The 27,893-nt window shown below is 49.5% G+C and overlaps 2 protein-coding genes across 10 annotated transcripts in view; one reads left to right on the top strand and one right to left on the bottom strand.

Moving 5' to 3' along the window:
- Positions 1-3,833: 3,833 nt before the first annotated feature.
- On the top strand, positions 3,834-17,415 carry B3GNT9 (UDP-GlcNAc:betaGal beta-1,3-N-acetylglucosaminyltransferase 9). Of its 2 annotated transcripts, XM_062007457.1 has the most exons (3): positions 3,834-4,024; positions 12,985-13,027; positions 14,064-17,415. In XM_062007457.1, exon 3 carries the CDS (start codon positions 14,128-14,130, stop codon positions 15,373-15,375), a length of 1,248 nt encoding a protein of 415 aa, XP_061863441.1. In that variant the 5' UTR covers positions 3,834-4,024; positions 12,985-13,027; positions 14,064-14,127; the 3' UTR covers positions 15,376-17,415. The 2 variants fall into 2 exon arrangements, with proteins under 2 accessions (XP_061863441.1, XP_061863442.1); XM_062007458.1 differs by lacking the exon at positions 12,985-13,027.
- PHAF1 (phagosome assembly factor 1) overlaps positions 15,585-27,893 on the bottom strand; it is a 42,813-nt gene continuing 30,504 nt past the window's right edge. The window contains exons 14-24 of one of the 8 annotated variants that reach the window (XR_009819735.1): positions 26,945-27,003; positions 25,416-25,488; positions 24,863-24,948; positions 24,483-24,743; positions 22,647-22,783; positions 21,997-22,182; positions 21,026-21,130; positions 19,973-20,032; positions 19,810-19,869; positions 17,603-17,716; positions 15,585-16,513 (exon numbers count right to left, since the gene is read on the bottom strand). Coding sequence is in view for 2 of the 8 variants with exons in the window: in XM_062007454.1 (XP_061863438.1) it covers positions 24,656-24,743; positions 24,863-24,948; positions 25,416-25,488; positions 26,945-27,003 (306 nt within the window). In the remaining 6 variants the exon portion in view is untranslated. Of the gene's footprint in view, positions 16,514-17,602; positions 20,033-20,708; positions 21,131-21,996; positions 22,183-22,646; positions 22,826-22,889; positions 24,744-24,859; positions 24,949-25,415; positions 25,489-26,944; positions 27,004-27,893 lie in introns of those variants that run through there. The other 7 variants (XR_009819734.1, XR_009819733.1, XR_009819736.1 and 4 more) reach the window with 7 other exon arrangements.

The following is a 27,893-nucleotide window of genomic DNA, read 5'->3' on the forward strand; positions in this document are numbered from 1 at the left end:
GGCTGCTCTGGGCCCGCAGGCTCCAGCACAGCCTGTGCCATCCATGGCCCCTCCCCACACAGTGTCTGCCCTCTGGGTGCACTCACATGGAGCTGCTGGTGGCTCTCAGCCCTGCCATGGCTCTGCAGGGGTTGCAGGGGCACAGCTGCATTCTCGCCACAGCTTGCAGAGGGGTCTCTGGTCTGTTGCTTCTCCTTCCTTCCTCCTTCTCTGGCTGAAGGGTCCGTGTGGTCGCCTCCATCTCGTGTCACTCTTACACCTCCTGCCAGCACTTCACATTCCTGTCCCCTAAATAGTGCTGGCAGAGGCGCCAGATTGGCCCAGCCGGGCTGGGGGTGGGTGTGAGCCCAGGAGCTGGGGGAGAGGCCACAAACTCTTTACCGGCTCTGCACTGCAACCCCCTCCCCCTGGTACTAAGCCAAAAGCTGCTCCTTGCTAAACCAGAACAGCATGAACTCGAGCAGAGCAGCATTTCAACCCTGAACCAGACACCACTGGAACAGGACAAGATGAGCCCTTTGTTTGCAGGGGGCAGCGCTGAGGGGCTGCGCTCTGCCTGGCAGAACCCTCCCCAGCCGGCTGCCCAGCTCCCATCCACTGAAAACACACACAGAGGAGGTGGTGAGGGCTTGGCAGGGGGAGGGGAGGGCTTGGACTCCTTGAGCTTAAAGGACTTTTCCAACTAAAATGATTCTATGACACTTGGCACGTGCATCACTTAATGGCAGCTGCCAACACACCAACCTGGGGCTGACCCACCAACGAGGGTCAATGGGATCACTGACCTCATCTTGTGGGACAGAGTGACGTGCCATAGGACAGACCAAGGGCACCTTTGCTGGCAGGGATCAGCCCTGTATCAGTGCCCAGGGAGCAAAGCACAAGGTGAGACAGCAACCAAACATAAAGACTGATGGAGAAAACTTCTCCTCCTCTTCCTCACAAGCGCCCTGCATGACTCCAAGGCCAGCAAAGCAATGAAGGCTTCTTGCCAGCAATGTGCCCTCATGGTCAAGAAGCCAATGGCAGCCTGGGGGCAGCAAGAAGAGTGTGGGCAGCAGGTCAAGGGAGGTTCTGCTCCCCCTCTGCTCTGCCCTGCTGAGGCTCATCTGGAGTCCTGTGTCCAGTTCTGGGCTCCTCAGCTCCAGAGGGACAGGGAACTGCTGGAGAGAGGCCAGTGCAGGGACAGCAAGATGATCAGGGGACTGGAACATCTTCCTCATGAGGAAAGGCTGTGGGAGCTGGGGCTGTTCAGTCTGGAGGGGACTGAGAGGAGACCCCATTAACATTTACACATTTCCAAAGGGTGGGTGTCAGGAGGTTGGGGCAGCACTTTTTTTCAATAGTATCCAGCAACAGGACAAGGGCTGATGGGATGGAGCTGGAACACAACAAGTGTGTCAGTGTTTCAGTGAGGGAGCCCTGGCACAGGCTGCCCAGGGAGGGTGTGGAGGCTCCTTCCTTGGAGGGCTTCAAGACCCACCTGGACACGTTCCTGTGTGACCTGATCTAGGTGGGAGCTGCTTCTGCAGGGGGTTGGACTGGATGAGCTCTAAAGATCCCTTCCAACCCCACCATTCCCTGATTCTCTTTTCACTCTTACCTCATGAGTGCAAGAGAAACTGTGAGCAGGTCCCAAAAGCTGAGTGGGAGAATGTGGTGGAAACATCTGCTGAGAGTCTCCAGGGGTTTCAGGGAGCAGTGCCCTCACTCCACAGCCAGCCTCTGAGAACAGGCACACCACCATTCTGCTCTTCATCTCAGTGACCATCATCTACCTCCTTACACAGCAGAGAGCAACATTAGCCTGTGGAGAGGATCAAGGTACTTAGGTTTGGCAGAGGGACATTTATGGCTGAGGTTTCTGATCAGGGGCTCTATTCAGCAAGGAATTGTGTTGTTTCAGACTGCAGATCAGAGGAAAAGGCTTTCCCAGCCCGGAGGACCTGGATGCTGGGCTTGAGGGTTGCTCAGCAGGGACTTGTCCCTTTGACAGCTTTTCATGGTGCCATTGTGTTCAATAAAGCAAAACGTTTGAGCTGAAACTAACAAAACCACATCCAAAAAGCAGAGGAGCTCATAACAGAGCATTTGACACCATGTTTAAAAAACGGCTGGGTGCTTGTGAAAACAACAGAGCAGAGCCAGACCTGCTTCCACCACAAGGTCACTGCAAATGAAAAGCTTTGCATGCTCAAGGGGCCGTGGGCTGGGCACCCTCCAGACCTTGTTAGAGGCAGAAGGGTGCAGAGAAAAAGGAACGAGGCAGCAGCCACGGTGACTTACATTTGGCTGCAAATAAATGTGGTTTGAAGCAATTCAGTTTCAAGGGAATGACAACAAAAAGAGGGTGGAGTTGGGGTTTTTTGTTCAGTGTTTTGGGAGGGACCCTCACATCTGTGCTCAGCCTCTGCACCCTCCGCTCCTGCCTCCTCCCATTCCTTCCTGACTAGAAAGAAATCAGCCCCCGAGTGCATTTTCCTTCTGAGCTGAAGCCAACCTTGTTCCCAATTCTGAGCCCTGAGGTAAAGGAAATAACCACAAGGGGACTGAAAATGAAAAAGGCAAGCTGCAGACACCAAACAAACACAACAGAGAAATGAGTTGCTTTGCTATTGAAAGAAGTGCTGAGGCTGGGGGGAAGCCCCTTTTGTGGTTGCTATTTTTAATGGGTAGACCAGCAGACTCAATGGAAGTTCCCACAGCCTCTGGGCAGCACTGGCCACCAGCACGACCATCCCCGTGGCATCTGGGCACCACTGGCCATGGGCACAACTGTCCCCCTGGCCCCGAGGTGCTGTTGGCCACTGGCACAACTGTCTCCATAGCCTCTGGGCAGCCCTGGCAAGAGTGTTTCCATGGCCTCTGGGCACCACTGGCCACCAGCACAACCATTCCCATGGCTTCTGGGCACCATTGCCCACCAGTACAACTGTTCTCACAGCCTCTGGGCACCGCTGACCACTGGCATGACCATTCCCATGGCCTCTGGGCACCATTGGCCACTGGCACAACTGGCTTCATGGCCTCTGGACACCACTGGCCACCAGCACAACTGTCCCCACAGCCTCTGGACACCACTGGCCACCAGCACAACTGTTCTCATGGCCTCTGGGCACCACTGGCCACCAGCACAACTGTTCTCATGGCCTCTGGGCACCACTGGCCACCAGCACAACTGTCCCCACAGCCTTTGGGCACCACTGGCCACCAGCACAACTGTCCTCATGGCCTCTGGGCACCACTGGCCACCAGCACAACTGTCCCCACAGCCTCTGGGCACCACTGGCCACCAGCACAACTGTCCTCATGGCCTCTGGGCACCACTGGCCACCAGCACAACTGTCCCCACGGCCTCTGGGCACCACTGGCCACCAGCACAACTGTCCTCACGGCCTCTGGGCACCACTGGCCACCAGCACAACTGTCCCCACACAAGCACCCCACAGCCTCTGGACACCAGCACAAGCACCCCACAGCCTCTGGACACCACTGGCCACCAGCACAACTGTCCCCACAGCCTCTGGACACCACTGGCCACCAGCACAACTGTCCCCACAGCCTCTGGGCACCACTGGCCACCAGCACAACTGTCCCCACACAAGCACCCCACAGCCTCTGGGCACCAGCACAAGCACCCCACAGCCTCTGGGCACTGCTAGCCCCGGCAGCCCCGAGGGCCGCCAGCACGACCACGGCAGTGGACACGTCGCCTCGCACAGGCCCCGGGAGCCGCGGGACCCGGCGGAGCTGGCGGCCATCTGCGCTCTGCGGCCCGTCACGTGTCCCGGCCTTGGCAGCGGCCCCAGCTCCTTCCCTGCCGCGGCTGCTCCTTCCCAGGCGCTCCAGAGGCCGGCGTGTGCGGACGGAGCCCGGCGGGGCCCCGAGGCGGCCGCAGCCCGGCCGGGAGCGCGGGGACGCTTCGCCCGCAGCTCGGGGAATGTGTGGCACTAAGCGCCTGCGGCTGTGCCTGCTGGCGGCCCGGGCACCGAGGGGACGCAGGAGCGGCGCCGTGAGCCGGGCTGTGAGTATCCCTCGGGTCGGTGTGCTCAGGGTGGGCTGGGGAGAGCGGGGCACACGCAGCACCGGCCCCAGCGCTCTCCTCCCCCAGCTTCTCCCCTTGCCTCGTGCGCTGTTCCCTGCAGCGACCTGAGCTGCGATGGTTAACGTGCGGCGGGGCCAGCTGCAGGCTCTGGGCACACAGAGCCCTGCTACATCTGCTTTACACTTTGCTTTCCAAAAGGCAGTTTTGGGTGGTTTAGGTTGTTTTTGCATAAGAAAGTTTGGGGTTTCTTTAGACAATGCCTCTAGTGCTCCAAGGCAGTTTTTCCTCCCGACTGCAAATGAGTTCCAGCAGTGGCATGTTATTGCAAGCTGTTCCTCGTCAGTAAAAGGACACAAATCTCCCCCCAGCCTGTTCTGAGCAAACAGGGGAAGTTTCAGCCTCTCCAGTCTCACAAAGAGCAAGCAAAACACTCAGTCCCAGTGAAACAGGCAGTTAGTGATCCCGCTTTTGAACAGCTTTTGGGCAGATCCTGATCAAGCACAGGACCAAGCACCTTCCCAGAGCAACTCCCCACATCACAGCAGATGCACACACATTTGCTTCACTGCTTTTGTGATATAAATCATGGGCAAAAGACACCCTGTCCTTGGACTTCACCTGCTGGCTTGATTTTCAGGGTTTGTGGGTGATTTTTACCATTGAAGTTTCTCAGTTATTGGGCTTAACTTGCACTTTCTGCCTGTCTCTTAAGAAGCTCTTTCTTCCAGCGTCTCCTGACAATGCTGTCTGGTTCTGCTGTGCACGTGGAACCTCTTACCCAGCTAAGGAGGAGGCCACCTTCACCACAGGCAGCCAGGGACCTTTCTCAGTGATATGGGAGACTCGGGTTTGAATCCCTTCAGACAGCAGCTGGATGTGAAGCTTTGTCTCTGATGAAGAGACTTAACACTGGAATTTAAAAGAAGCACTTCTCAAAGAAGACACGAGGTAGAGGCTAAGCAGCTAGAAAGGAGAGCAGGGTGGTAATGTTTGCCTTGCCTGTGGGAACAGGAGCAGGAGTAGCAACCAGCTGCCCTGGTCAGAATGCTCTGCATGTGACTTTAGGCACTGCTTCCTTGGCACATCTTAATTACTTTTTAAGTGCTCAATTGTTTTCATCCTATGATATCTGGATATCACTTTGAAATTAGTGGGGCAAGTCAGCACGTCCTCCCTCTCCCAGTGGTGTCTGCTGTAACAATCCACCCCTGCTGCCACGCTGGGTTTGGGGCACGTCAGGCAAATTGTTAGAGGAGGGTCTGGGAGCTGAAGAGGCAGTGAGCAGCCTGGGGAGGGCTGGGGAAGGAGGGTGGTTGTGTTGGTGGGGCCATTTCTTATCCTTCATGAGCCCGTGAGGTTTTACTCTCCTCCTGGGGTGAGGGGAAATGAATGTTTGCAAGGGAGAGGGCAGGTTCTTTGCCCTGAGCTTGGCTGCTCCAGGAGGGACCCGTTCCCTGAAGCACTCAGGGCAGGAGCTGAGCTGCTGAGCTCTCTGTAACTCTGAAAATCACACCATCTACACATCCTGCATCTGGATGTAGGAAAAGTACCTCTGGAGGTAGGCACTGGGGAGGCACTGGGGAGGCACTGGTCCCCAGAGGCCATGGGAACGGTCATGCCAGTGGCCAGCAGTGCCCAGGATCTTCAGGGCTCCTGGGTACCTCTGCCCTTCTGCCACAGTACCGGGAGGTTCCCTGCTGGGGTCGGGGGCAAGTTCCTTCCTGGGACCCCTGTACCCATCTCCAGCCTTTGCACAGCAGCTCTACAGTTTCTCTGCAGTTTCTCTACGTCACAGTTTCTGTTTCACAAAAACCTCGTGGACTGGGGTGGAAACTCAAGCAGCTGCCTTCCACATGACAGGCACTGCGAAGGCAAGGCTGGCAGCACCAACGGGAGACAGTGCCATAAGATGGGACCAGCCAGCTGGGAAGCTGATGAAACCTCTTTTCAGGACTGGGGCAAGCAGAGAGATAGATAAGGCAACCTGTCTGGTAGCAGCATGGATCTCATCCATTGCTTTGCACCAGCCTGAAAGCAGCTCTGACGGGAGACTGGGACCTGCAGTTTTGTTACCTACTTGCACAGTGTTAAAACCAACACAGAGCTTTTGCCTCCAGGTGCTGCAACAGGAGCAACAGCAGCAGTGACACTGCACATGTGGCTGAGCACTGAGAGCCTCTGCCCCTCTGCACTGCCATCCTGGCTCTGGCTCACAGTCCTGACACTGGGCAAAGCTCTCCTTTGGGAATTTAGCTAATGAAATCCTACAGCTCATTCCCAGGTTGTTTATCGACTTCACAGCTTGCAAGTGGCCAACTGAGGTGGGCTTTTTCTTCTGGTAAAAGCAGAATTCCTCCATCATCACTTTGTAATTCTACAGCTCCAGAAGAGTGACAAACACCCTGCAATGCAGAGAGAAGTTGTTCAGCACCTAAGGCACTTGAGACATCAGCTTTGATGAGGTTATTGACTTGGCTTGGAGTAGGGGAGGAAAAAACTCCCAGAGAGGAAAAACAAACTGAAACAGCCAAAAAAAGAAATGGTGCAGGAATAAAACTCCTTGCAAGACAGTCAAATATAGAAATGAAATGAAAGAGGTCATTTTCCTCTGCTCCCCTTAAACACTCCAACAGCATCTCATGTTGTTAGAGCCCAGTTGTTTCATGCATGTTTTTGTACATGGGGCAGAACAACCCCAGTGCTGGAAGCTGACTCGTTTCCCTGTGAGCAGCCCCAAGAGCCCTGACAGCCATGTGATGCAAAATGAACAGGAGGTTTTGCCTGCACAATCCCCCACTGCCAGAGCTCAGCTGAGAGTCTGAAACCTTTGCCTTAGTGCTTCACTTTAGGTTTCTATTCAAGGGTAAGAGAAGGGCAGCATCCCAGCCCAGCTTGAAGGGAGCAAACCAAACCATTCCCACACAAAGCCGGGTGCTACTTATGTCTGCATGTTCAGCACTGCTTTTAAAGCAAACTAGTGCAGACACAGGAGTTAAACACTCTTAGAATCACAGAACTGTTCTGGTTGTTAAAGCCCCTGAAGCTGCTGCAGTGCCAGCCCTGCCCTCACCCTGCCCAGCCCAGCACTGACCCACAGCCTCAGCACCTCAGCTCCAGGGCTTTGGGATCCCTCCAGGGCTGGGCACTGCCCCAGCTCCCTGGGCAGCCTGGCACAGGGGCTCACACCCCTCTCAGGGAAACAGTTCTGCCTCAGCTCCAGCCTCAACCTCCCCTGGGGCAACTGGAGTCCCTTTCCTCTTGTCCTGTCATTACTGGGGAGCAGAGCCTGACCCCCAGCTCCCTGCAGCCTCCTGGCAGGGAGTGTCAGAGAGGGCTGCTGGCTGCCCTCAGCCTCCTCTTCTCCAGGCTCAACACCCCCATTCCCTCAGCCCCTCCCCAGCCCCTTGTGCTCCAGCCCCTTCCCCAGCTCTGTGCCCGGCTCTGGCCACGCTGCAGCCTCTCAGTGTCCCTGTGGCAGTGAGTGAGGGGCCCAGCACTGACACAGCCCTGGAGCTGCAGCCTCCCCAGGGCCCAGCACAGGGCACAGGCACTGCCCTGCTCCTGCTGCCCCCCCAGTGCTGATCCCAGCCAGGCTGCCCTTGGCCTCTTGCCCCCCTGGGCACGCTGCTGGCTCCTGTTCAGCCCCTGGCACCAACCCCCCCAGGCCCTTTCCCTGCAGCAGTTTCCAGCCCCTCTGCCCCAGCCTGGAGCTGCCTGGGCTTGGTGAGGCCCAAGGGCAGGACCTGGCCCTGGGCTTTGTTCAGCCTCATCCCATTGCCCTCAGCCCATGGCTCCAGCCTGGCCAGGGCCCTCTGCAGAGCCTCCTGCCCTCAGGCAGATCTATGCTCCCTCACTGCCTGGTGTCACCAGCAAACTTCCTGAGGGTGCACTGGATCCCCTCATAGAATCATACAATGGTAGGGGTTGAAGGGACCTTTAGAGATCATCTAGTCCAACCCCTCTGCAGAAGCAGGTCAACCTAGATCCAGATCATTCATGAAGATATTAGACAGAACAGTCCCCGACACTGAGCGCTGGGGAACCAGACAACTGGATTTAACCCCGTTCCCTACCACTCTCAGGGCCCAGGGCCATCCTGACAGCTGCCACCCAACGCAGAGTACACCCATCCAAGCGTTTCCACGAAATGAAACACATATCCAAACCCCAGGCATGGTCTCAAAGCACTCCCATCACCCAGAGTTCTCCAAGTTCCCCAAGGACTGCAGAAAACTCCTTGAGCCCAGGGTGCTGGATCCTCAATGCTTCCTTTAGCTCGTTTGAGGGAAACAGATCTCATCTCTCTCAGCAACTGCAGCCACACAATGTCTGTGGCCCCTCCATTGCCCCAGTCAAGCTTACCAGTGTCTGCTCCAGTGTCAGAGGACAGGAGGAGCATTGGGGGAGCCTGAGACACTTGCATGCAGCAGGGCAGGGACTGAGCTGGGGGTGACACAGAGTGTGGGGCCGGGCACTCCTGTGAGCCAGCCTGAGGAGAGTGTGCAGCAGAGCTTGTTGCTGTGGCCTGTGCCCTCCTGCTCTTTGTACCCCATTTTCAGCTTGCCTCCACATCACAGCTGCTTTTCCTGAGGCTGGGTGAGTTGAATGACCACTCTCAAAGACACAAAGCAACATGCCAGAATCCCTGAGGCTTCCTGATGGAGTTCAGGGACAGGGTCCAGCAGTTTGTTCCCATCTGAGCCCAGGTGAGCAGAGGTGCCAAGTGACAGAGGTGCCAAGTGACAGAGACGTGACAGCTGCTGCAAAAGAAAGAGATTTGCAAGAGGAGTTGGAGGCTTCACGTCATGCAACTGTGAATGAATGCCTAGCAACTATTCTTTTTAAATCATCATTTAACTGCTTTTATTGCAGCACTCCTTGGCCATATTTCAGAATCCACCTCTCAAATGAAAGCCGGGCTGGCCCTGGGCCCTCTGCCCAAGCATGCAACAGGGCAGGTCAAGTTCCCTGCCTGGCTGCTCCCCAGCCTGCTGTGCCCAGCATGGCCACTTCAGCTTCTGAGCGTGTTGTTGCCTCGTGGGTTGTGTGGGCTGTGGACTCCTGGCTCCTTAGAATCACAGAAATGTTTTGGTTGGAAAAGCCCTGAAGCTGCTGCAGTCCCAGCCCTGCCCTCACCCTGCCCAGCCCAGCACTGACCCACAGCCCTCAGCACCTCAGCTCCAGGGCTTTGGGATCCCTCCAGGGCTGGGCACTCCCCCAGCTCCCTGGGCAGCCTGGCACAGGGGCTCACACCCCTCTCAGGGAAACAGTTCTGCCTCAGCTCCAACCTCAACCTCCCCTGGGGCAACCTCAAGCCATTTCTTTGCCTTATCATTCATTATTGAGGAGCAGAGCCCAAACCCCAGCTCCCTGCAGGCTCCTGTCAGGGAGTGTCAGAGAGGGCTCCTGGCTCCCCTCAGCCTCCTCTTCTCCAGGCTCAACACCCCCATTCCCTCAGCCCCTCCCCAGCCCCTTGTGCTCCAGCCCCTTCCCCAGCTCTGTGCCCGGCTCTGGCCACGCTGCAGCCCCTCAGTGTCCCTGTGGCAGTGAGTGAGGGGCCCAGCACTGAGCACAGCCCTGGAGCTGCAGCCTCCCCAGGGCCCAGCACAGGGGCACAGGCACTGCCCTGCTCCTGCTGCCCCCCCAGTGCTGATCCCAGCCAGGCTGCCCTTGGCCTCTTGCCCCCCTGGGCACGCTGCTGGCTCCTGTTCAGACACTGGCACCAACCCCCCCAGGCCCTTTCCCTGCAGCAGTTTCCAGCCCCTCTGCCCCAGCCTGGAGCTGCCTGGCCTTGGTGAGGCCCAAGGGCAGGACCTGGCCCTGGGCTTTGTTCAGCCTCATCCCATTGCCCTCAGCCCATGGCTCCAGCCTGGCCAGGGCCCTGTGAATGAATGCAGACACATGGTGAGATGCTGTGCTGGGAAAGGCTCTGCAGTGCTCACATCTCTTTTGTTTGGCCTCAAATATATTCTCCTTGCTTTGATAGCCCTGTAATTCCCTCCTCCCCGCTAGTGTTGAGGTAGTTGAATAATCTTTTTGGCTTCATGACACAAGGGAGTGTCTGGCAGCAGCATCAGTCCCTCTGAGCTCAGGACCAGGACTGCTTTTCCCACAATGGCATCCAGGGCTAGAGCTCACGCCTGTGCAGTCTTCGAGGGCATTTCCCTCAAAAGATGGAAACATTTAAGCTGGGCTGGAAAATCCATACAATTGAGTCAAGGAACCACTTCAAGGGCTGGCACCTTCTTTTGGAAAGGAGATGTCTACATTCAGCACTGAACTGGTTTCTTTCAGCATGGAAATCACTATTTCAGATTCATTTCTTACAATAAATGAAAACACAGAAGAAAACCCAGGCTCTCAGCCCCTGCTCAGAGCAAGCCAGGAGGTTTCTTGGCTTGGCCAGAGGCACTAACAGCCAGATTGCGAGATACTGGCAGGATAAATCTGTAAAGCCCTGGAAATGACGTGTTTCATGACACATGCATTTGATTCCAAACCCTCGCTGATAAAATGAAACACAGGAAAGAGCCAGGACTCACATCCAGCTCCTTAATTACCAGCTGGAGCCTGGAAGCTGAAATAAGATCAAACCTTTGCAGAGAAAAGGGGAAAAAACCCCCTGCTATTAAAGTGGGCAAAGAGAAGAGGCTCTGACAGTCAAAGAGCTGTCAGAGCTGCCCCTCCCAGGGTTACATGTACCTGCCTGGAACTGCACATCAACAGATAAAGGACAATTCAGCACAGAACTGAAACATGATGGGTCACCAGCAGAGCGCTGTGATCAGGCCCTGCCAAGGCCTGATCACCTGTTGGTGCCAAGGGCCACAACAGATGTACAACATGAACTGAAGTCATCTAGGTGTTAGGAGGGATTGTGCACCAGGCTGCAAACAGGAGCCTCAGCACATGGCAGAGAACAAACAGGAAACGGCTGGTGATGAGTAAAAGCATTTTAACAACAGTTTACAGTGAGGTTGTGCTGCCCCTCTGCTCTGCCATAGCTGGGGAGGCCTCATCTGGAGTCCTGTGTCCAGTTCTGGGCTCCCCAGCTCCAGAGAGACAGGGAACTGCTGGAGAGAGGCCAGGGCAGGGACAGCAAGATGCTGAGGGGCTGGAACATGTGTGTGAGGAGGAAAGGCTGCAGCCCTGGGGCTGTTGAGCCTGGGGAAGAGAAGCCTGAGCTCAGGGGCACCTCAGCAATGCTGAGAAATGCCTCAAGGGTGGGTGTCAGGAGGGTGGGGATGGGCTTTGCTCTGTGGTGCCCAGGGACAGCACAAGGGGTGATGGGCACAGGCTGGAACACAAACAGTTCCCCTGGCCCAGGAGGAGCAAGTGCTTTGGTGCTGAGGTGAGGGAGCCCTGTCCCAGGCTGCCCAGGGAGGGTGTGGAGGCTCCTTCTCAGGAGGTTTCCAACCTCAGCTGGACACGTTCCTGTGCCCCAGAGCCAGGGGAAGCTGCTGGAGCAGGGGCTGGGGCTGCAGCAGCTCTGCAGGGCCCTGCCAGCCCCCACCATTCTATGACTCTATGAACAATTTCAGAGATAACAGAGACAATTCTACAACCCTGCTGTTAACAGCAAGACTGTGCTGCTTAAAACATCTGCCCAGATGCAAAAGGAAGTCTTCAGCAATAATAGAGACAAAGATCAGCAGATGCTCTAGAGCTGCATTTGGGGAAAAGACAGGTGGTACCATACGATGGTGAAATACTCATTTCAACCATAACTGGAAGATGCAGCTAACCAGTAGTGAAGATGCACAGTACTTTAAAATTGAGGTATCAAACCACATGCAGTTAAGAATTTTAAGGGTCCTGCTAAGCAACCAAGTGCTTGTGAGGTTTGCTTTCTCCCACGTGTGGAAACCCCTGTGCTCATATCCCACAGGGTCTGGAGGACATGTTGTGCAACTGTTTCGATACTTCATAAATACAGACTGATCAGTTTGAGCTTTGAAATGATAATGTCATTGCTGATACAAAAGTGATGGCTCATGGACAATGAGAGGTGACACAATCCATGACTGAAAGGATTTGCCAAAAATGGATACCACCAGACTAAAGAGGGTCATGTTTTAGGTTTCAACCCTACCAAATAACAATCCTCTTACCAAGCACTTCGTTGTGTGAGTGGGGAAGGCAGCTACAGGGCTCGACTGGAGGCTGAGCACCCGTCTGTGAGCTCCCTGCAATGCTGCAAACTGCAGGAAGAAATTATGTAGGAAGCAGCAAGCCCTGGCTCCTACACCCCTTTCAGTCCTTAGCAGGGGTGTTCCTTAAGTAAAGGCAGACTGCCATCCAACCAGGCATCTCTGATCAAGAAGTTTTGGGATATGATCACTCTCTACATGTACCTGACAGGAGGCTGTGGCCATGGGGTCAGTCAGTCTCTTTCTCCAAGCATTAAGGGACACCAGGATAGGGTTGAGGTTGGAGCTGAGGCAGAACTGTTTCCCTGAGAGGGGTGTGAGCCCCTGTGCCAGGCTGCCCAGGGAGCTGGGGGAGTGCCCAGCCCTGGAGGGATCCCAAAGCCATGGGGCTGAGGCGCTGAGGCCGTGGGTCAGTGCTGGGCTGGGCAGGGTGAGGGCAGGGCTGGGACTGCAGCAGCTTCAGGGGCTTTCCCAACATAAATGACCCCAGTTGACTCAAGACAGACTGTAATACCTTCAAAGGTACATTCTCCTAACACAGCACAGGCAAGACAGAGCTGTAAAGCACATATGAGCCTAAAACACTACCAGTGGATAGATTAAATACTTATGTGACCTTGTGGGAAAATTAGTGGGTTCATCTCAGCAGCTGTGGGGAACAGCATGGTGATGAGAGGACCTGCCTTGCTGCAACTGCAGACACCTGACCAGCTCCTTCCCCCAGCTATGCTTACATGCTGCTTTCTGACTACTCTTTCACTAGGTTTTTCTCTGTTTCTTTGTTTGCAGTTGAATGAGACATGAAATGAGACAGGAAATCTCCAGGACAAGTGTAAGTAAGGAATCAACTCTTGTATTTCAAATGGCAGCTCATTTCTCACGTGAATAAAACATTCCCAACAGCAGGCTCTGCCTTACCTCTGCATAGGGGGATTTCTTTGCTCACCTTTTGCTTATCTATTCAGGTGATTTAGCAGAGGCAAAACACTCTTGGCCCCTTCTAACCTTACTAATGGAAGTTATTTATAATGGCTTAATATCTTCATAGAATCACAGAATGGTGGCAGTTGGAAGGGACTTCTAGAGCTCATCCAGCCCAAAGCAGGTTCCCTTCAATCAAGGGGCAAGGAAACACGTCCAGGCAGGTTTGGAAACCTCCCCAGAAGGAGCCTCCACACCCTCCCTGGGCTGCCTGGGCCAGGGCTCCCTCACCCTTACAGTACAGAAGTTTTTCCTTAAATGGAACTTTATGTTCCAGCTTTTGTACATTACCCCTTGTCCTGGCACTAACACTACAGAAAACAGTGTCACCCAATCCCCTTCACAGACACCTTTTCAATACTCTTGTTAATGAGGTTCCACCCTCAGGCTCCTCCAGGCTCAACAGCCCCAGATCCTGCAGCCTTTGCTCATAAGAAAGATACTCCAGTCCCTTGGATCATCTTGGTGGCCTTGTGCTGAACTCCCTCTGAAAGTTCCCTATCAGCTCTCCTTTTCGACTCAAAACGAGTAAAAGCAGCAAGAAACAGTTCCCAAGGTGTTCCTAATTTACCATCTTGTTTCCCCCAAAGCTCCAAAATCTCTGAAACAGGAAGAAGTGTTGGGCAGAGAGGGGTGTGGGAGGAAGGGCTCATCTCACCTAGTGCTTTTCAGGAGGATGGATGACTACTTGGTGTCTTAACCAAGCAGGTCACAAAGCTGGAGCACCGGGATCAGCATTAGATTTGCAACTCTTATGTCTTTTGGCAAGTTCCTAAATGTATCTCCATGTCTGTACGAGTCAAGTGTCCTTTGCTGATGGGATTTTAGGTGTTTTGCTGAGCCTTGCTTGCATCCTCAGTGCTGACACACTGTACACTTCTTTCCAGATGGACATTGGTGCCAGGCTGCTCAGACACAGCGTTTAACAGCCCCAGAAACAGCAGAGAGACAATGAGAGTCCGTCTCAAAGGGGATGTGATCTGTACCCTCCTCCTGCTGGTAGCACTTTGCTCTTTACTCTACTCCCAGTTGGAACACTTAGTGCCTGTGGGAAACAAGGAGCTGCCACAGCAGAAGCCTTCAGTAGCACCAAAAGCACTCTCTGACCCCAGAGCAGCTTGGAGAGCAATGCCAGCAGAGGCAACGGTGCCCAGACCCCGGGTAACTCCTGTCATTAGAAGGACAGAAGTGGCCAAAAAGAGGGTCCAAACTACAACTCCCCCAGCACTGACTGATTCTGCCTTCAACTTCAAGCACTATCTCCTAAACAAGGACAACAGGAACTTCAAGCTCCTTGTTAACCAGCCCAGGAAATGCAGGAGGACACCTGGAGGTCCCTTTCTGCTCGTTGCTATCAAATCAGTAATTGAAGACTTTGACAGACGTGAAATTGTCCGGAAAACCTGGGGCAGGGAGGGTGTGGTGAACGGGGAGCAGATCCAGCGAGTGTTCCTCCTGGGAACACCAAAGAACAGGACAGTGCTGGCAACATGGGAGACCCTGATCCACCAGGAGAGTCAGACATACAGGGACATCTTGCTCTGGGACTTCATGGACACTTTCTTCAACCTGACCCTGAAGGAGATCCACTTCCTGAGCTGGGCAGCCGAGTTCTGCCACAACGTCAAGTTCATTTTTAAAGGCGACACCGATGTCTTTGTCAACGTGGAGAACATTGTTGACTTCCTTGAGAGACACAACCCCTCTGAGGATCTCTTTGTTGGGGACATCATCTACAACGCCCGCCCCATCCGAGTCCGCAAGAGCAAATACTACATCCCTGAGACCATGTATGGCCTGAGTATGTACCCAGCCTACGCAGGAGGAGGAGGGTTTTTGCTGTCCAGCTGTACCATGAAGAAGCTCTCCAGGGCTTGCAGAGAGGTGGAACTCTTCCCCATCGATGATGTCTTTTTGGGCATGTGCTTACAGAGGATTAACCTCAAACCTATTTTGCACGAAGGATTCAAGACCTTTGGCATTGTCAAGCCTTCTGCTGCCCCACACCTACAGACATTTGACCCTTGCTTTTACAAAGATCTCATGGTAGTTCACAGTCTGAAAGTTGCTGAGATCTGGCTGATGTGGAACCTGCTCCACAGCCCACGTCTTTCCTGCACTCAGAAGAAACAAGTGAAGAAACCTTTCCAATGGAAAAGGAAAGCTCAAACAACACCCCAGGCCTCCCCCCTTGGATAACACAGGCAGACTGCAACAGAAACACACAGCAAGCCATGTAAGAAAGGGAACTTGGAACTGGTGCAACCAAATGAACCAATTGCAGAAGTGTTTTAGCACATCTTAAGAGATGGTGACAAACTATTGCAGGAATGGGCCAAAACTCCAGGCTTGCACACACACATACTGTGTAGGTCCATTAGTGCATCCAAATAATCATTAACAGTATATTTAATTTATTGTTATTTATTAGAGTTACAGCAGTGCTCAGTGGCCCAGTGTGTAAAAAGCACATTGCAAAATCCAATCCTTGCAGATTCTACATAGCTGTTACTAATGGGAGAAAGGAAAGAAGATCTAGAGGCTGAGAAATGACACAGGGATCGTTACCAGCTTTTTACCTTGACCTGGACACATTGAGAAATGACCAAACTACACAGTAACTAGAATAAATGAAGTCACTTTTAGTGTATGCTCAAATGAAATCACTACTGCCAGGATGGCTTTCTGTAGACCTTGTAAGAAGAGAGGAGCAGCTAATAGCTATCGAAATGAGGTTCTATATGGGGTAGATAGGGTGGCCTACAGGAAAAAAAAAGGGCATGCTGAGGCTGGCTGAGAAAAAGATAGGCAAGCAGACAAGTGGGAATGGGCAGCCTTCTGAAGAGCCTTAAAAAGAAGGACAAGACGACCTTGGAAGTTGATCCTTCTGAGTCTTGATTTTGCTCTTGTAGCAACATCTGAGTTCAAGTATCTGCCCCACTGACACACTCAGCACTCAGGGGACCAGTTTCTGGCAATTCCACGAGCTCAGGCTCTACACTGTACTGGCTGGCACTCAGTGAAAACCTCAGAGTCATCCGACAGGATCTGATCTCTCTCACTGTCTTATCCAGCTCTTCAGAAGGATTGCATCTGGAGAGATCCTTTGACCTTCACTTGTGGGGGTAAAACCACGCATTTTTGCTGCTTACATCACATTTGGGAGCTTCTTCAAACCCAAGGAAATGTTGTCCATGGCCTGGTTGCTGCAGACCTTGGTGCTCTTCCCTGGCACACAGCCAACTGCAGCCAGCAGCTGAGATTTCTCATATTGCTGCAGATGTCACGTGAAGGGAGCAAGCAAAAGGGCTTCAGAATAAAAGCCTTCTGAAATTCCCTGCAAGAAGGTAAAAGCACAGGGCAACCTGTCTGCTGGGCTTCCTAAGTATTTAAAGCATCAGATGTGAACAGAGGATTGCTTGTCTTTCAAAGAACAGTTGACAGTTTGAAGCATTTTGGGTGTTTCTTACAGCAGCAGATTATCTTAAAAGAACATTCTTTTCATGGACATCAAAGAGAAAGTCAATTCCTCTAAAACTAGGGTTAAAAAGCTATGAAATTCATTAGGCAGAGACTGAATTCATCTCTGGTAATGTGTTTGTCAACTCCTTTGCAATTTCCCCCCCCGACCTCCTCAACAAATGTTCAGTCCATCAGGACCCACCCCATGCCATGTCTCTTCAGAAGGACACATACACACAGCTTCAAAGGAAACTACAGTCAGTCCTAAGTGCTCAGGAAGCTGCTTTCCCTTGAAGAGAGCCTGCAGCACAGCTGTTTCTTTCTGGATAGAACCTGCCTGCCACTCAGCAGCAGTCTGGGCTCAGTGTTTGCATTAACCATGCAGTTACCCCGAGGAAAGCAAGTTGGTCACATCAATTGATAAGCCATTAACAACGGTCTTACACATCATCTTCATCACAAGAGTTTAAGCCTCACAATAATGTATTTCCAAGGAAATGTCAGCTATACAGAAATTAAAGTGACCATATGTTGATCTGGGATATTTTCAGGATTCAATCCTGAAATAAAAATGCTGGTGGGAGCTTTACAAGGGGCTCTGTAGGGTGTGGAAACAAGCCAGAGCCTCGGTGGTGGGAGAAAACCAGTTCCAGCCCCATCTGCTACCACTTGTAGTACTTATGCATTTAGGAGCTTGTACAGAAATGTATTACCTGGGATTAGTTTACAGTTTGGGAAGTTATTTACACCATAATTAAAAGCCAGCATGCAGACGTGCCTCTGGTTGTCAGAGTGAGTCTGTCAAGTATGTCTGCACACACCCTGGAAGCCTGGCCCCAGGGCTCTTTGGCATGAAGACAGCAACAGGGAAAACACATTGGTCACTATTTTGGATAACCTGGTAAATCTTTTCATATGATGGACTTCATTTAGTGGTAATGACAGAACAACAAACACAGCTTACCTTATGAACTCCTCCAAGGCAGCTAGTCGGGTTCAGCAGTCCTCACTAACATCCTCCTCGGCTCGGAGACGCAGACATTGACTTCCCTCTCTATAATGTTTTCAGATCTGCAATCTACCAGCAACACACCATTAATGAGGGCATTTTGCCCCAGATCAAAGTAGTTGTTTAGCATCTGCTTCTGACAGCAGAGACCCTGAGAGCTGGCAGAGACACTAGAGAGAACGGTTCACTCTGTTGTCTTAGTCTATGGGATAACTCGTGTTCTTTTACCCAATCAATACTAAATCTCGTTATCTATTAAGGAAAGAGATATCTGCTTTTGTCTTCCAGCCTCTGCTGCATGGCCTATTTGACCTGGTTTTAAAAGCTTTCATTTGGCTGTAGCCCCTGCACTTTATTAAATTCTGCTCACTGCAAGGGCAGGCAGAAAGTCTCTGACTTCACCCAGGCTAGAGATTGTTTCCTAAAAGATGGGGGGCCTTTTCAGAAAGTCCTGAAGCCCTAAGTGAGTGTGAGGACTGGCAGGAAGGACCCTCTACTGACCTCTCTGATGTATCTCAGAAAACCAACCCTCCATTTCAGAATGAGTACTTTTGTTAACTGCTAACTCAATGCACTACTTGGGGTTTTGCTACAAAGTCTTGCTTGGCAATTTTTTTCAGGACTCACCCACGATGAGAAAGGAATACATGCAAAGCTCCTAAGTGGGTTCCACCAGTAGTAAGGAAAGCAAGCAAAGTTCCTTGAGACAGACAAACATTTGAAGCTAAGTCAGTACAGTAGGTTTTATTGAATCTCAGGGATCCACAAACAGACAGATTTTGTTCCTCCTGTAGATGAGCAGCCAGATTTGGTCAATATAACAAGCAGAGCTGGCTTGAACCTCACATTCAGCACCTCCAAATGCATCTCTAAACACATAAAAAGTTAGCAAATGCCAAGATCCAACATTTGGTCAGGCCACTGCTGACTTAAACATCATAAAACAGCAAGTCAAAGCCACCTCTGAAGCAGCAACTGTTAACATACTGTGCTTCCTGGCTGCAGTTTGATTATTCATCTTGCTACAGCAAGTTTCTCAGAAACAAACCCCAACTGCAAAGTCAAACAGCACAAAATACTCAAACAGCTCCTCACTAAACATTAGCACTGAGGATGTTCCCCACAGAGTGCTGAAAGACCACAGAGGGGAAAAAAGTCTACCCCAACGCCCAGTTTGGACGGCTGAGCCCCCGGGCTGCACCCTTCAGCTGGAGCCCCATGTGCCAGCAGCTCTGAGAGTGAACCCACCACATCTCCTTACCAATGCTGCTGACTCTACTGACATTCATCAAAACCAGTAAATCCTTCAAATCCACTTTGTGATGATTTTCTAGGCTTATGGCCAGCAAAAAAGAAACCTGAACCATACTGAGAAACGGGAGAGGAAACTAAAGCCCAAGGGATGAGTGCATCAGAGTCCTTCCAAATGCAGCAGACAGCTCCCCCACCAGTCCTGGCCAGCCCAGTGCTCTCTCCAGCACAGCCAAACCCAGCTCACAGATTTCCTCCCTCCCCCTCCCTTTCCCAGTCAGAAACCACAAACCAACACATCCCAACGGCTCTGTCCTCAGCGGGGTCTGACTAAGCTGGGTGGGAATAAAAGGGTGATATTAAGACACTCACAGGATCCCTGAAGCCATAGAAGGAGAAGAAAAGAGTGAAATAATCTTAGTAGCCCCTGAACTTGTGGGTGCCACAGAGCTCCTCAGCCAGGAACTGGGCAAATGTGGGATTTTGGGGGTACAGTTTTGCAAAGAGAGATGAGCAGAGGGACAAACAGCAATTCAGACTGTTCTAAAGACCTGATTGGCCTCCTCACTGCATGAGCAGGCAGGGCTTGGCTTGTTTTGGGGTGTTTCTTTTTCACTGACTGGCATTTACAACAAGTGTCTCTGAAGGATATTAATACAGGAATGAAACTTAGGGACTGAGCAGAACACAGAGCGTGGGTGGGAAGCTTTAAGGCATTTAAAAGCAGCTTCCAAAACTGCAATATGCAACACTTTCAAGTGACCAAACTAGTAACATTTAAAGGAGAATTAATCAGGGCATGAAAGAGAGGAGGTTCTGTTAAAACATTACAGTGCAGTCCAGAACACAAGTCACTGTTGTAACAGTATCTCACTCCACAGTAAGTGACTCCTTCCCAAACTCCTGCTTACCTTTCCTGCTGTTTCAAGCAGTCACTGTTCCCATATCAGGAAAAGGAAGAATTCTGTATGCTGGAAAGATATACATCCCCACAAACAAAACACAAGCCTTGGATATAAGGTTTGGCAGATAAAATGTTTAAACAGGGACTTCATTAGTTCAGCTAAAACTCACATAGGTAGAGAACATGGTATTCAAGTTCAACTTGAATCCTCCAAGGAGAACATACACCTCCTGCAAATACAAATCCTTCTGTAGGTGCAGTTTTCACTTGGTGAACTGGTTATACTCTGGCCTTGATCCAAGCCCCCTACTTCCTTAACCCCTGACTCTGACGCTCAGGAGTCACACCTTCAGTCAACTCCCTTTTTAATTTCCTCTTATTTGCTTCAGCTTTCTTTCTGAAACATTCAGGGCCATACCTTACACCAAAACAACTAACCAGGACTAATTCTCATTGTATTAAATTGCCCAAACACACACTGAGATGTTTGACATGGCTGCATGTGCTGGTTTGTGTCTGACAAGATCAGCCAGAGAGCCCTGGTGTTAGTGTAATCGAGAAAAGGCAGTAAAATAAGAGGTTTTTATGGAACAATTGTATCTGCAGAGCTAGCACAGAACAGCCTTTTTTATATCATGACACCAAAAATGATTCTGAACACCACAAGCAGCCCACGTGAAATTCTGCCACCTCAGACTTCTTGGTCCTTGTCCAAATACTCTGAGGCAAGCAAATAACTACAGCTCAGGCATCAGATTTCTTTCCAAGTAACACTGCTTCACACATATGCAGAATTACTCTGCTATACATTTGGAGCCATCAAATACAAAACCTAACAAGAGTTCAGCTTAGCAGAGTTGCTAAGTGACTGACAGGCTCTGATGACACCGAGTCGCTGTGGAGTGGGCACCAATGCCCTCAGTTTCCCTCAGAAAATGGCAGCTGGAGCTGAACCTCCAGCCAGTCCCTGACAATGAATCATCAGCTTGCTGTAAGGCTGAGATGTGGGAAAGATCTGGGATTGAAACAGGTTTGATGGGAGCTCTGGAATAGGAGCCATCATGAGCATGTGAATCAGTTCTCACACGTCACCCATCACTACACCAGAAAAACCCCACATCTGTTTATAACTAAAAGTGTGCCTGATCCTGGCAACAGAAAAGTGGGGGTTTGTGACAGGGACTGCATTTTGGGGAACAGAGAGTTCAGCCTGTAATACTCACAGGAGCCCAGGAACTGCTTGCAGGCCTGAATATGGGAGAAAACATCAACTTCATCTCCAAGAAGGGCACAACAATCGATGCTATTAGGTGTAAACGAATGAAATGCTGTGGAAAATACAGTAATGTTTGAGTTAAGCAGATACATGTACAAACTCTTCATCTCTAGACAAAGGAAAAAGGCACATATCAGAATGTTATCATATGCAGAGGCTGTTTTATTCAGAATGCACTTGTACTAAGCACTATATTGAACTGTTTTATCATATGAAATCAAAATGATGGTCCAACGCCTGTGCTGCCAACAAGCAGGATCTGTATCAAACCATAAACAACTGTGCCAAGGGCAGAGCTGGGATCAGGCACAGCCCAAATCCCTCATATCCTTTGGGAAGGGAAGCTGCTCCACCTCAAGCACTCTTCTCTACAAGGAACAGCTTTTGGTTCAAAGAAACAGCTTTGTCCCAGCTCCTCCTTCCTGCCATACTGCCATCCTCACCTTCCCCCCCAGAGGCTCCTCTATTCCCTATCCCTCTCCATTCAGGTGATTCAAAACTGCCATCACTTCCCTGGCCCCCTGGTCCTAAACTTTTCATGCCAGCAAGTCCTTAAGGCTCCACATCAGCTCCCCAATGCATCAGCACAACAGCTTGGCTTCATCTAAACAGCAGCAAACAAATCAAAACATCTCAGAGAAGCAAGCTATGAAGAACTGCAATCACAACAGGCAAGGAAACCCTCCCCAAAACCTGCTCCACATCATCTTCCCATGCCCTTCCTCAGCTCTGCCTCTCCCAAAGGTCAAATGCTTTACAGCATTTTTTGTTTGTTACAGAGGAACTTTAAGATGAAGGGATTGACCCAGGGAAGTATCTGGGCTGTTAAGAGCACGTTTCATTATCTACACTGTTTTAGTTGCTTTGACTCATTGGAGATTAGGAGTAAAGATGGAAGTCACTAAAGGTGTTAAATACCTTGGGTAGCTGCTGACATCCTGTCCTAAGTCCTGAGGTGCACATTCTAGCAGCAGTCCTGAGCTCACACTTCTCAATATGCTTGAGAGCAGGATATTGGTAGAATCTGCAGAGCCATTACTCAAATCGTCCCATCAAGAATTTATCTCCTCCTGCAGCTCCTCTGGAGCCTTTACTGGGAAAGGACTGATGACAATTAATTGGAGTTACTAGCAGAGTTGCTGTCACATTTGAGTAGCAAGCAGAAACGAGCACAATCGCAATCAGAGGTTACTGAATGCCCCAAGAGCACACCCAGCCAAGCGCTCTACACAGTCACTTCACCTGCCAAACTTGAAGGGTGCCAGAGGAGAGGCAGCTGAGCACTCCCCTGCACTACACAGCCAGCACAGAAGAAACACGAGGGGGAACAGGAGCCCTGGTCCTCGTGCCCTGTGTTAACCTCTGAGCTGCTACTGCAGGGTAAGCAGGCTGCAGGGCTTTTCTCTTGTAGGGCCACAAGGAAGCAGCAGGAGAGTCCACATTGGCTCCTTTTGCTGCAGGACACTTCCTCAACACTGACAACTCTTGGTTGATTCGAATGACACCCAAAGGCCTGAGTGTAACAATCACACCGTGGAACACAACACACAAGCCCCAGTGTTATTTACCATAGTTGAAAGACTTTCCTTTTCCACTTCAGGGCAAAAATTTGTCATGTACCTGCATTTTTCATGTATCTACTAGGGAACAGATTGCAAGTTATGTTAGTTTTCATACTGCTTCTTTGGACAACGTACTGCATCAGCTGTAAAGGAAGAACACTAGTCAGGTGCTTCAAATAGAACTCCTGAAAGACAATCAAATGTAAAGAACTAATTGATAACGAAGAAATAAAGCAAAAACATCCGTGATTTTATTACAAAAACACCCAGCAACTGTATTTAACACAAACACAGTAACTGAGAGTCTCTTTTTATTTGTCTTTCAGTGTACATGCTCATTATTATTCCATTTAATTTACAGAAGGGCTATGTAAAACAAAATCAAGAGAGGAAACAAAAAGGAAAGTTGAGGCATAGAATTCTCTTAGCAAGCAATGATCACAGGAGACAGCACAGATTGAACAGGGATTCAACAGGAGTGACACCTAGGGATAAAGGTAAACAGTAACTTTTTCCTTATCCATTAGATTCTCCATGGGGCTGTTTTTGTTTGCTTTAGCAAAACAGTTTAAAGTATCACAGTATACAGGAAGACTAAACGGCAGAGAACACCTCACACGCACACACACCCCACGCTTATCCCTGCTACTGGTCCAGGATCCAAACCTGCAGTTGAACACTCGGTTTCCTCTCTCTCATTCATTGATAAACTATACAGAATTACACTGTACATGGAGTTAAAATTACAAAAACGGCGTATTTACAAAATCTGTACACACATAGTAAAACTCACAAAATTGTCATCTAGGTATCACAAGTTGCTACACCAAAATATTAAAAATGGGATAAAATTATACATTTCTCTTGTCCATTTTTTAAAAAGGGTTCAATATTTCAAAGACAGACCACCTACTTTCCCCCAAGTAAGACTGGTAAGAGAACTAGAAACCTAAAGTATCCTCCTGGGATAAAATGTCACGAGCAGCATCTCCCAACTAGAAAGAAGCCTCTATCCTGTCTGCTGGGGTGGGGTGTGCAGTTAGCGTGTATGTACAGAGATGGTGGAACTACAGGAAGGATGTCTTTGGCTAAACCTTTGGCATAAATTAAAATGATACATCAGAAGTTGCAGAAAAGGTTTCCTCGGTGATGGCAGAGCTTGGGCAGTTCTTTCTGAGATACCATGATATACAGCTTTTCTCTCTCTAAGGAAACAGAGTAGGAACAGAGGAGTTTGGAACAGAGGCAAATGAGGCAATGCTACTTCTTCCTTCAATTTTCCACCAGTGTGAAAAAACTGTATCAAATCTTTTCACTGAAACATGGTTTAATCACAGAAATCGCCTCTCCCAGATTGTTTTGTCTTTCTTTCTTTGAAACTGCATATGACAAGAAAGTTAATAAACCAGCCATGGCAGAAGAAACAAATTGTTCAGCATATCAAGTACATTAGTGCAGGAAGGTGGATAAGTTTGATCCACTGTATAAATAAGCTTTATGCACGGCGTACATTAAATAACCACCACACCCCACTCACAGCCAGTACACAGATGCTCCTCAGTGAAGATAAACCTTTCTCTTTTTTTATCAAGTAATTAAAGTGTATGTAGTGCAAATGTTACAACCAAGTATTATGCACATGCTACTTGCTTGGTTTAAAAGTTACACAAAGATGTGGTGCCTGAAATCATGGACATATATACATCCTCGTCACACTTGGTACAATGTCCTAAGCCACAGAAGTACAGAGGTGTTTATATCTATATATACACACACACACACGTTTGCGTAAAATGTGACCACCACATCGATACAGTAACACAAACAGACTAAAATCAATACCTGCTTCCAGATGCTCCAAGGCTCAGAGAGTTTGTGCTTCTAACTCTTGCAGTCATTACGTGCCCCTCTTCCATTTCCCCCTTCTGCCAGCTGAGAAGGCGGGGGACAGTCTCTTCAGGTCTGTGCTGCATAGGATGAGGGCAACAGAGAGGAATACACGACGGCACAGGCACCTAAGCTGCTTTCCTCCAGCAACAGTTCCATGCCCCATGATGAAGGGTTGAGAGAATTTCCCCTCCACACTGCTCCTGGGTGGAAAGGCTCATTGAAAACAAAAAGAAATCATAACGTGCTTTCCATATGATAAGTGGCAGCAAATCAAGGCACGCTGTACTAATTGTGTAGCATTGAGATTAGCTGGCTCTGCAGGGGATGCTCACTGGGGAAGGTCCGATGTCCTCAACTGGCTGCTGGGCCGTGTGGGGCCGTACAGAGTAACGGAAGCTATGTGATTATTCTGCATCACCTGAAAAGGACAGGAGGGGAAAAAAGGGAATGAAGAGATTTGTGTAATAAACAGGAACTCAGAAGAGTGAAAGTAGTGACTATGGAGCTGATCTGCCTGCAAAACAAAAAGCAAAGCCAAACAACAAAAGAAAGCAACAAGCTCGTGGCTAGTTCCTAAAAACAGTCCCCAGATTTCCATGACACACTTAAACACCATCATGCTCCACCACTGCTCAGAGCTCAGTGCAGGCATCTCCTGCTAGGACAAGTTCTAGGTGACAAATTTAACATGCAAATGTAGGACCTCAGGCAAGAGTTGAAGAACTGCCTGTCTTTCCCAATAAGCTTGAAAACTACAGTCACTTGCAAGTGACTGAAATGGGAAATAGGCCAGCCATAACTGGCTTGTATTGCAATAGGGGATAAGAAGCCAGCAAACTCCTCGTCTTCTCTTGCTCAAACAAATATGAAAGTTTTTGTCCTAACCTCAAAGATCATTCGTTGCAGTCCAAAGCAAAAGGTTGACCCAAATGGGTTGGTGTTGTTTGGAGATGATGACCTGAAGAGACAGGGGCAGAGGAGAAAAAAAAAAGGAAAAGGATGTGTAAGGATCAAGAACTTCTTAGAGAAGAACAACCACTCATGAAATAAGGTAAACCACAATGTCTTTATCACAGCTGTCATCAAAAGCAAGTAAAGCTACATTATGCAACACCACTGTTAGACTGTAAGGACACCTCTGCTCTACCAAGGATACCTCTGCTTAACATCAAAGCCCTTGTTAACACTCAGGGAGAAAGTAATTAAGAAGTTCCTAACAGCCCCTACAGGAAAACTTTCACTGAAGGACTCTGAAAGCAGGCAGGTACACAGGAAAAACAGAGCACCCCAACATTTATTACACGTTATTTCTGTAGAAGCTTCTTTCCCACTCCTCAGCCTGCTTTATGTTTCAGCCTCTGCCACAGGTGTTGAGTTTATTCTGTCTCTTAATCCACTGGTTACATCATGTTAAAAAACTACCATGTAAGATGCTGAAATCAATTAATCCAAACCTTATTAAACAGTACTTTTCAAGATTAGTGCACCACTTGTCCTTATTTCTGATCTTTTTGGACCAAATATTAGACTACAGTAGGCTCTGCTGACTCCAGGGGATGCTGGAGTACGGCCAAAAACACTCTCCTGGAAATTATTCACCTTCTGGTCTTTCTTATTTCTCAAATTACACATCTGAAACATTCAAGGTGTGCTCAGTAAAAGCAAACTCTGGCTTAACTACTCTCTACAACACAGATGAAAAACAGAAGGGCTCCATCTTATCATTATTTCACCTCAGCTTTACTTTACATGGTTTCTGCTCTAACAACCTCACTGGTTCAAACTGGAGTAAAGAGCAAAACTGTTAGGGGTGGGAGGGGAAGAAACAATAAAACTCAATTCTATGAAAGCCTGAAGAAAACACCTTTGCTAGGTTGCTGCAGCATTTTCACATGATCTGTGACTTACACTTGTCCCAAGATAAATCATTGTTTCATCTCATACCAGAGAAGAGTAACTCTGCAGACAGATAATACCCATTTAACCCAACACCCAGCTCAATCCCTGAAGAAATACACCAAATTATTTTCAATCTGCTTCAAAGAGCTGCAGAACAACCATGCTTTTTTAGACTGACTTATCCAATATGCACCACAGTGTGCCATATGATGTCCCTCTGTGGAAATGCATGTGACCACGATAAGACAAACACATACTATTTACTACACATTAGGCTTCTTTATTTGCTGCTTAGCTCTTCTCTGGATTTTTACAGCTCATGGAAACATTTTCATTCTGCATGTCAGTCTGCCTCCTCTGAGAGCAACCCTATAGTCCTGTTAGTGGCCAAAAAGCCTGATATATTAACAGCAAAGCAGCCCGAAAGTAACTAGTGCAATAAACACACTTCCTCTGCTTAAACTCATCCTGTTTTCAGCTCAAACCCTGTCAAGCAAAATAAGAGAGATCTTTACCTGTGAAGTACCACTGGCTTCTCCACAGGGTGCCCCAGAAGATCCTGAATACTGTCCCACTGTAAATGTACCAAAGACTTTGTGTTAAAACAAAGCACAGGGAAATTCTTTTCTCTAGGAAGAGACTTGTGTACAGTTTTGTTTGCAATGTACTAATTTGCCAGATAACTCTGAGGCTGTATTTTACAGAAGTATTTTGTGATTGGAGCCATACTCAGTAAAGGCCATTATCCATTACTAGGACTAAGAAATCCTCTCAGGGTTTATTCTCATTTTTGTTTCAAAACCAGTTTTGAATTAGAATTATTTAAAGAATTCTGTGAGTCTGATGGGTAAAACATAGCTGGAAAGTCTTGTAGCATTTCAGGGACACCTCAGAGAGCAAAGCAGCTGTGGGAAACTTAACAAAGCATCCTGTTACATACCTTTGCAGAGGGAAAAATAGCATCACTGCTACCTCTCCCAAAAGTCTTTTCTTAAGTGACAAGTTTTGAAAAGAAGAGGACAGTTGTGCTATATAATGATTGGGAATGTCCAGCAGTTTTCATCACTCTAAGATCACCTAATAAGCTGCAGTTTCACACAGAAGTTCAAACTGAAGGATGTAAGTCCTTCAAACTAAAAAAGTAGCTTCCAGGTTGCTGACTCTATTCTCTTCTTCCCAGTATGAGACCCAAAATTGCCCAGAGTCTTCATTTGGCAGCTCAGGAGTCAAGAGAGCAGCACTAACCCTGGCTGAATGTCAACTGTACAGATGCTGCTGAACACAATTTTTGAGTTTTTCAACTTAATGTAGCTCCAGCTGGGAATTTAATTTAGGTGGTAAGGCCACACAGCCTGCAAGGAGTTCCCTGCCATCAGGAGGTGGCACACAGGCAGGTGAGGCTTGCTACTGTCTGAGAAACATCCTAATACTGGCACCCTTCAAAAGAAGGTGGAAGGGCTCTGG

Source organism: Colius striatus, chromosome 14, assembly GCF_028858725.1.
Source record: "Colius striatus isolate bColStr4 chromosome 14, bColStr4.1.hap1, whole genome shotgun sequence".
NCBI classification, from domain to species: Eukaryota; Metazoa; Chordata; class Aves; order Coliiformes; family Coliidae; genus Colius; species Colius striatus.